This window comes from Cynara cardunculus (genome assembly GCF_001531365.2).
Source record: "Cynara cardunculus var. scolymus isolate 2C chromosome LG 17, CcrdV1, whole genome shotgun sequence".
Taxonomy (NCBI): domain Eukaryota; kingdom Viridiplantae; phylum Streptophyta; class Magnoliopsida; order Asterales; family Asteraceae; genus Cynara; species Cynara cardunculus.
The window spans coordinates 27,941,729-27,950,987 of record NC_037544.1 but is presented as its reverse complement, the minus strand read 5'-3'; the positions used below and the strand labels follow the sequence as shown (position 1 = coordinate 27,950,987).

The window sequence follows — 9,259 nt, the reverse complement described above, 5'->3', positions numbered from 1 at the left end:
ATATATATATATATATATATATATGCATGTCAATATCGGTGTCAAATAAAATAAGATATCGTTTTTGATATGCTTAATGCTTTTTTAATTAAAAAATTAATTATACCATAGACGATTTAGATATTTTTTTTAAATTTAGATAAATGTGTGGGCTTCCAAAACCTCATATATTTATATGAAAAGATAATTTCATTTTTAATGTTTACAAAAGGATAAAATACAAATATTATAGAAATCGAAGACTTTATATGCATTATTGATTTCTACATAATATTTCAACACTTGTATTCTTCAAAAAAACACAAAAATTTAGTAGGTAAAAAAAACTTAAACGATTTATAGTGTGTGTGTATATATATATATATTATTGTTTTTACCTTTTTAGTAGGAAAAAGACAAAAAAGAAAGGTAAAAAGACTAAAATGATCCTCAATATTTGACAGATTTATTTTAACGGTGTTATTCAGAGGAACCATAGCTGTGACAAATTATATACCATATGGAACAAATCCATAACAAACGTAATATAGGGATCCTGGACAAAAAAACATCGGACCAAATCTATATTTCACTTTTTTTATAATAATTTTATTAATTAGCATCTTGACTCATATCACTTACATTTCACAATGCAGCGTGATACAAATGGAATTCATAGGTATAGGAAGAAGCCCTATCAATTAGAGATTTTTTCTGAGTTCATTCTCCGAGCAACTCCGTTTAACCGGTGGATTCCTTTCATAAAAGACTTGTTTTTGGTAAGAGATGGATATTACCATATGTAAATTCATCGCGATTTTAATGTTTCGTTTTATTCTGTCTTGTCAATGTTATAATACGCTTTTATGTGGTTTTGAAAAAACGATAATGTTTTTATGTTTGAATAAAATATAAATTAGAGATTCCATAAAAAATTTGAAAAAATATCGATATAAATATCAAATTAACTATTTAAAAATTCTCCGGTTTTTGTGTAATTTCTTTAATTCAAATTTTTATTATTATTCAATTTAGGTTTAATAAATAAATAATTTATTTTTGGTTTAATAATATATTTTTTTATAAAAATAATAACTAAGTATTCTCTAACATCCGTATTTTCTTAACTTTTGGAAATTCTAGAAATTTGAGTCTTTTGGTTTAAAACTCCTTTTATTTCATAAAAGTTTAAGGTCTAAATCCTTGCCGAGGTTTGTGGGAGTTCTAGGTCGAAGGACCAAATCAAGACTTCGGAAGACCAACATGAGGGCCAGGCAGCTTTTTGGGTGGTTGAGCTACTGGATGGTGCTCATATGCAGGCGGAGGAAAGTAACCAAAAGAGAAGTCAAGGAGCCTTGTAAGGCCGCCTATGCCGCACCAACATAAGTCGCCCACATAAAACATTTGGGGCACAGTGTGTGGTCGACGGCGTGGCATCAAAGGATGGGTGACTTGGACCGGGCAACCCAAGGCGAATGGGTGGCGCACGGGGTATGCTAGGCGCCTAAAGCGCAACGCCTTTTCTACCTCTTCATTTGGAACCTTTATTGTATTATAATTCTAGGCTATATCAAAAGGTGAAAACTTGATGAATAAAAAATCGATGCATATCAACCAACTAGTGTATTATTGCACAATATTCTGTTTCTCATGAAGAAGTTTATCTAGTCACGGTTTTAATAGGGTGTTATATAATATATACATATATAAATCATATTGGAATCTATATAATCTGATTTTTATGAAGAAAAAATAAATTCAAGAATGCTTTTATCGAAAAAAATCTGATAAATTAAATTGGTTTATAAATTGGTGTGAATTTAGGTTCTGATACTATTTGTTATCATTATATGGATTATCCTTAAGCATATAATAATAAAGATGAAGGCATAGGAACATGTACACGTATCAAAAATCGATTCAACATGATAACATAAAACGTTTAATGGGTGTTTGAGATTGCTTATAAAAACAACTTATTGACTTATTCCAGTGTGACACCGGTAATAAGTACTTTTAAGTGTTTGAATAAACAACTTATGTGCCAAACGTAATTAGGAGTTTTTAAAGAAATTAAACCATTCTAACTTATAATAAGTTGATAAACATTTTTCTAGAAAATCATAAGTTATTTCAAATAAGCAATCCCAAACATCCCCTTAGTAGAACTAACCTGAAGCACTTGAATTATACACACCGAGGTTCATTGAAGTGGAAGCGCCCAATGTTGTGTGTAGATTGAAGCCTTCTAAAGCTCTATATGGTTTGTTTCAGTATGGATTGAATTGAATGCAATATCGTGTAGGCAACAAGGAATTGATCACCTTTATTTATAGGCCCTAGAAATCTAGAGACTTATTCGACAAGGACTCATAGTTTATCTTTAGGTTTGATTTTCAAATAGGAGACGATATACACTTAATTAACTTAATGAATGACGTTGGTCCCGTTAGGGTCTATAAGATGTGTATAACAATTTGTAGAGGGGGGGGGGGAATGAATACAAACACAGTAAACTTTTCAAATTTAAAATATATATTGATAAAGAAGGATCAATACAAATTTTACAAGATTGTTTGCGAAAAGATAAGGTAAGTAAAACCTATCTAAACAATCTAAAGTTACACACTAGTTCTTAGCAAATAAAAAAAAGATTTGTTGTAAAAGACGTAGAAGAAAGTAAGTTCTTTTTAGGTAAGAACTATTTAGAATACAATAAAGAGATTTTAACTTGCTTTTGAAGATAACCGTATTGTGTTCTTAAATGTGTGTTCTTTTACTTATGAACGTAAGTTAGGGTTCAAGAGTAAGTATCAGTATCTCTGCATGGAGATAGAACACATCTATTTATACCCATTGCATTAAATGCACATTTAATGCAACGTAGTAGGGTTAGAACACGTGCCAAGCCTTTAGAGAAAGACTTGTCCTTTGCTACAGTGAATAATACAAAAGACTACTTATGAACAAACATCATTTCACAAAGTTGGTGGGTAGTAGAGTCAACTAATCAGCTTCGTACCGTACTATACTTTAGAAAGGGTATGAGTTTGTCATTTGCGTGTATAAGGACAAGACAAAAGCAATCGTGCTCAACAAGCTTCTTTTGATCGCTGAATGCTGGAATGACCTGAAGGTCTCTTCAGCATTCGCTGAGGCTTGGGCAGTCTTCATACATGTGTAGACCAGGTTGTAATCACTGAATACCACTTCAGATCACGTACTCGTTAGTCTCTAATCTTCAGTTTCAGTCTTCGATTTTCGCTGAAGGTTCTTTGGTATGAGTTACTGAATACCGTTTCAGATCACGTACTCGCCAGTCTCTAATCTTCAGTTTCAGTCTTCGATTTTCGTTAAAGGTTCTTTGGTATGAGTTTTGTCTTCTTGAAGTATCACTGTCGCTGATAGAATTACAATGCATGTTCTCAGCGATCACTGATCAGACTCAGTGATGATCGCTGGAACTGAATGACAAAAACATAAAATACTTCGTATAAGGTAAAAGAGAATATCATCAAATCACTGAGAGAGAATCAACAAATGATCCTACTTATATTAGAAGACATATATCCAAATAAGAAACTGGATTATAACTGATATAGGAGGATTCTCTTAATAAGTATAATCATTTAAATCGATCGTCCTTTAATATTTTATATAAGATAATGTTAAGGTCAAATTTAATTGAATCCTCTATAGCCGTTGGCTAGAAGCAATAAATGATTGGCCCATTTAATTTGCAAATTCAACCCAAGCAATTTCAGTCGGTCATTTTTCCAACCGGTCAAAATGACTATTTTAATTAATTTCCTTTCGCATTCCTCCAAACCCATACTCCAAAAAACATGAGGACCCAAAAATATTCAAATAACAAGAGCCCAAAACAATCTGATGAACACCTGCTTAGTAACGAGGAACTAGAGCTGTGGAACACTAGATTCATCTTCAAACTCTGAAACAGAATTTGCAGATGGTGATAAAAACTTAGAAGCTACAGGATTCAAGTTCCGATCATCACTCCTTATATGCATCACACCATTACACAACCAAACCCACCACTCCATCGACTTCTCTCCGTTTTCGCCATCTGTATAAGCATTGTCTTCTTACATCTCATAAGCATTTGTGTATCACTGTCTCTTAAGTTGTCCTTTTACTTAGTTAATGGAATATATTTGTTCCAAACTCTGCAAAACTTCTTCACTTGAAGGTCTAAGCCTAGGTTCCATTGCAAGACATTTTGATGTGAGTTCCGCGTATCTGGAAGCAGCTTTTAGGGGGTAATTCTGTCCAAGACGTGGATCCATAATTCCCTTTAGCTTGTTTCTTCTTGCTAGCATTGGCTTTTTCCATTCTACCAAGTTCGGATGCTCACTGGGCTGATTCTTGTCCATTGCCCGTAGACCGGTTAGAGTTTCTAGCAAGACCACTCCAAAACCATAGATATCACTCTTAGCAGTCAAATGACCTGCAACATTGAAGTGTGTTGTTTAGAATCACAATGAGTATGATCTTCTGAATTTGTCTAATATTCGTTGCCCAATTGGGTTCCAAAGTAGAGGGATTGACTTTCGGATAAGTGCATTGAGTTTGTCTATCGTTCTTGTAAAAATATAACTTCTAGGAAGCATGATGTTTGTTTTATTATATATCTAAAAAATGCTTAATCTTATGCTTTGCAAGACTAATATTTCGAAAGAATGATGATATGCTTCTCACATAAATCAAATACGACATTTGTAGATGTTAATCACTCATGCAAATATCAACCCTCTGCAGCTTCTAAATATCTTCTTCATTATATGGCAACGTACCAGTCGCCATGTACTCAGGGGCTGCGTAGCCATAGGTTCCCATAACTCTTGTAGTGACATGTGTTTCCCCGATTTCAGGACCACGTTTTGCTAACCCAAAATCCCCCAGTTTTGCATTAAAATCCTGGAATTGGATAAAAATCAAGATAAAGGTTTAACTTTGATTGCATAAAACAATAATTAACCGCCATAAATCACGAATAGCCCAAGATTACTTGATCTAGCATTATATCAGAGGTTTTAACACCACGCAATATGACTTGAGGTGTTGATGAATGCAAATAAGCAAGTCCACGGGCAACTCCTGTCATTATCATAAGGCGTGTTAACCATGAAAGTGGTGTTGCATCTGCAAAATTATTCATGTTACATAGTTACTTGATTGCGAAAAGTTCAACTTTTGAGAAAAATCAATCCAACAGTAGTTATAGAAATTCTAATATAGCTTACTTGTGAATAATAAGCGATCAAAACTTCTGTTCTGCATGTACTCGTAAACAAGCAATAATTCTTGTTCATCACTGCAGTATCCCAAGAGACGAATGATATTTGGATGAGCTAACCGTCCTAGGAAGCTCACCTCTGCCTAAACTCACAAAGTTGTTTTAAGTTGCATTCAGCAAATAGATTGAAAAAGTTCACAGCAGAATTCTACAACAGAAGTCCTCAATTGCATTCACAAAATAAAACATGGATCAAAGAAAAACATATTCCTAAGCACAATAACAACTAAATCATTACATGTTCCCATAGGCTCATCTCTCACTCATTTCAACCACATTCAATATACGTCTCCTTTTGCATTGTTCAAATGCGATGCTCTTTCCCATTTCTTGTTTGATGGTTGTAGTTTGAGCATTTATGTGGCAGAAAATACTCCTACACCGTTGCTGCGAGAAGGCTCTAAATAATGATGGAACCTTGACAAATTAGTATGTTCGAAGCCCAGAGAAGGTCAAGGTTCTTTTAAGACTTTCTTGATAGGAATTTGTGTTGTATAGAAATCTTACTTTTCTCGTGATTTGGTGTTCTTTTAGGAGAGCGATAGGTTTTTGGATGCTCCTCTCTGTGAGGCTGTTATGACATCTTAAGGTTATTACCTAAGCCGCATACATGTTCAAAGAACCAGCATACGAATTGGTTATTGCTAGAGGTTATGGGCCTGCACCTGAAAATGGCTTCAAGGATACGCCCTGTAGCCAGCTGATTGAGAGCGTCCTAAGAGTGATTAACCTCTGCTTTACATGACATTTACTATCCGCAAAGGTGATCGGACTCAAGTCTGAGATGTGGTTCCTTAAGTGACAGCAGTCCTCAGTACAATTTAAGCTGCATCGGATTTATCATCTCTCATTCGTTTCTAACAGCCACTCTATATGCAGTTGTTCGAATGTCATGCCCTTTTTATCAACTCTTTAAGTAAATTATGGAAGTTCTTCATCAAAACAAGTAGCTTATTACCCTTTATTGGTTAATTAAATTGAGGAATTTTCTTTTTACAATTTCTAATCCTCAAATCACCGAATTACTTTACCCTTAAAACTAAAACTAACAAAAGAAGAATAATACAAGATGTTGTCCGAGAATCATTTATAGACTTTGTTAGAGAAATGCTATACCAAAAATTTCAAGCATGAATAAAATTACCAACATTATCGTCTAGTAAAAGTATCCCAATCTATAGAAATAAGTAATTGAACGATGAACTAATTAATTCGAAAGGAAGACAAGATTTAAAAGTCAACACTTTTCAATAGAAATCTAAATTTCTTGTGTTGATTATATAGATATAAACTGATGTGCAGATTATTGATACTTACCTGCCATTCAGCATGTCCTTGAACTCCTTCTCCATTGAGCCTTTTGACAGCAACACCAATTCCAACACCATGTTTTGATGGGGCGAATGTGTTCTTGTCGATCCACCCTAAAAACACCCCTCCGAAACCTCCTTCACCCAACTGCAGCTTTGGACTAAAGTTACTTGTAGCCTTTTTCAGATCAGTAAACTTAAATTCTTTAAAACTTGTAGTTTTGTTATCTGTAGGAACTTCTCTTGTGCCCAGAAACATATTGTGTTTAGACCCTACAGCATTATCAACACTGCTGCTGTTGCTCTTGGTATTACTTGATTGCTTTGAATTGGCTGAAATATATGTATACAAAACAGATTATAATCATATAAATAATTGTTATTCTAACTTTTCCACCATCATAGTGTGGTTCTTCCAATCAGATGCTTATCCTTAGGTTTCGATATAGATAATAAGAATTCTCCAGTTTCCTAATCCTTACAACATTGCACCTACAACTTATAAAGCATCTCACACTAGATGAACCAAAGAATCTCCCATCAAGGTTGTAATGCGTCTTCATCATGAATATGTAATATGTTATTTCTCTTTCTTAAATAGTGGGTTTTAGAGATTTCTCCAAATTTACATTCTCTCTCTATTTTAGCATACAATATAGCGTAGCTGATGGAGCAGCAAGCAAAAAAATCTCTAAAACCATCAAAATCTCTATTTTAGCATAGCTGGTTGGACATGCTCTAAGGAAGTAGTAAGAAAACCTAGACAAGGAAATACTCTCGTGTTTTTTATGTCGGGATTTGAAAACTACATATTTTCATTGATGTTGTGATCATATATGTCAGGTTACCGGTAGAGCCCAACCTGGAGGTCAAGTGTTTAAGTCTCACCAAAGAGAAGTGTGTGCGAGTTTTTGGGTATAAAAATTTCTATGTACACACATAAAAAGAAAATGTAAACACAATTCTAGTGAGCTTGAAATACCAGAACTCTCTCCATTGGTGAGGACGGGAAACATATCAACCATCCAACCAAATATAGTTCTATTGGCTACAGGTTGCAGTGAGTTATTGAATTTCTCTTGTAAGGCCAGTACAGACTCAAGACTGGCCACGACTCCAGCCATGGTAGAGCGTTGCTTTGGATTGTTGTGCAAACAGCTCTCTACAATTCGAACAAACTCTCTCAAACATTTTGGGGATATTTGATCCTTTATACCAGAATCAATTATGTGCTTCAGTTTTCCTTCTTTAATGGATTCTTGAGCCCATCTTGCTAAATTCCATTGCTCCTCATCAAGAGTTGCATCCACAGCACGCTTCCGACACAACACTTCCAACAATACCACGCCAAGAGCATACACATCAGACTTCCGTGTCAACTTTCCGGTTGCATAATAATCAGGATCTAAATACCCAAAAGTGCCTTTAACAAGGGTGTTGACACAAGTTGATGGTTGATTCGTTGGGCCGATTTTGGACAACCCAAAATCTGAAATTTTAGCTGCCCAACTTTCATGTAACAAAATATTTGAGCTCTTGACATCACGATGTATAACCCCAACCTGAATCCCTGTACCAGTGTGTAGGTAGTGCAATCCACGAGCAGCACCTATGCAGATATTGAGACGCTGAATCCAAGAAAGAGGWGTRCCAAGTTTATGGAGATGATCTTCAAGTGTACCATTGGGCATATATTCATATACAAGGATCATCTCTTTTCCATGATTACAATAWCCAAACAAAGACACAAGATTACAGTGYCGCAACTTAGATAGCATCTCAACTTCCGTCCAGAACTAAGCTGCTCCTTGTTTGGACATGGAATCCAAGCGTTTAATGGCAGCATCGACAAGACTTGGTCCATTGGTAACATTACATTTGTAAACTTTTCCAAAACCCCCACGTCCAATTACTAAGGATTCATCAAAGTCGTTAGTTGCAAGCTGAATCTCTAAAAAATCGAAGTGACGGCACGGTTGTGACCCTTGTAAGCCGGAGGTGGGGGAGGATGAAGATTCAGACTCCATGCCTTTATCAGTAGCAAGCAAAGAACGTAATTATTGATGAAGCAGAAAGCAGAAGATGAAATGGTTGGTCGAGTCACAGATGATGATGTTATAGCTTAAAAGTGGACCCACGAAATGAGAAGCTTTTTCCAGGAAAGAGAGATGAAGCCACCACTCAAAATTTATATTTAAGTTCAATCATTAAATTGATGGTTTCTTGATTACATATTGGTGTCATTTGGGGGAGGGTATTCAAGTATCCGCTTGATTGCCGCTTTGGTTTGTTTAATGACACATAGACATTCACTAATGCTTAATTACTTTTAGTATGTAATTAATTGGAAAATTTACATTAAAATAACACTAACTTTCATTGAATATTTATTTTAACAAACCAACTTTAAAGTTATCATTTTAAGAACGTAACAAATTTTTCATATATTTAAGGGTCTCGGTTACATGTTCAATAGATAACGGTTATGTAAAAATGATGTAGCAAAAAAATAAAAAATAAAAACTTATGTGAATGTTAAAACAACCACATATACACCGAATCCAGATTCAATGTCTTAATTAAAAATAAAATACAATAGTATATATTAAAGAAGAAATCATATATAATGATTGCCATACTGTGAGATTTGAGT

General features: G+C 34.6%; 1 protein-coding gene across 2 annotated transcripts; it reads right to left on the bottom strand.

Annotated features, from left to right (window-relative positions):
- Positions 1–3,772: 3,772 nt before the first annotated feature.
- LOC112500557 (receptor-like cytoplasmic kinase 176) lies at positions 3,773–8,602 on the bottom strand. Of its 2 annotated transcripts, none has more exons than XM_025104061.1 (6): positions 7,589–8,602; positions 6,614–6,939; positions 5,244–5,379; positions 5,009–5,142; positions 4,794–4,917; positions 3,773–4,447 (listed from the first exon to the last, which is right to left on the bottom strand). In XM_025104061.1, exons 1-6 carry the CDS (start codon positions 8,382–8,384, stop codon positions 4,137–4,139), a joined length of 1,827 nt encoding a protein of 608 aa, XP_024959829.1. In that variant the 5' UTR covers positions 8,385–8,602; the 3' UTR covers positions 3,773–4,136. The 2 variants fall into 2 exon arrangements, with proteins under 2 accessions (XP_024959829.1, XP_024959830.1); XM_025104062.1 differs by having other exon boundaries at positions 4,063–4,447; positions 5,009–5,097.
- Positions 8,603–9,259: the final 657 nt, after the last annotated feature.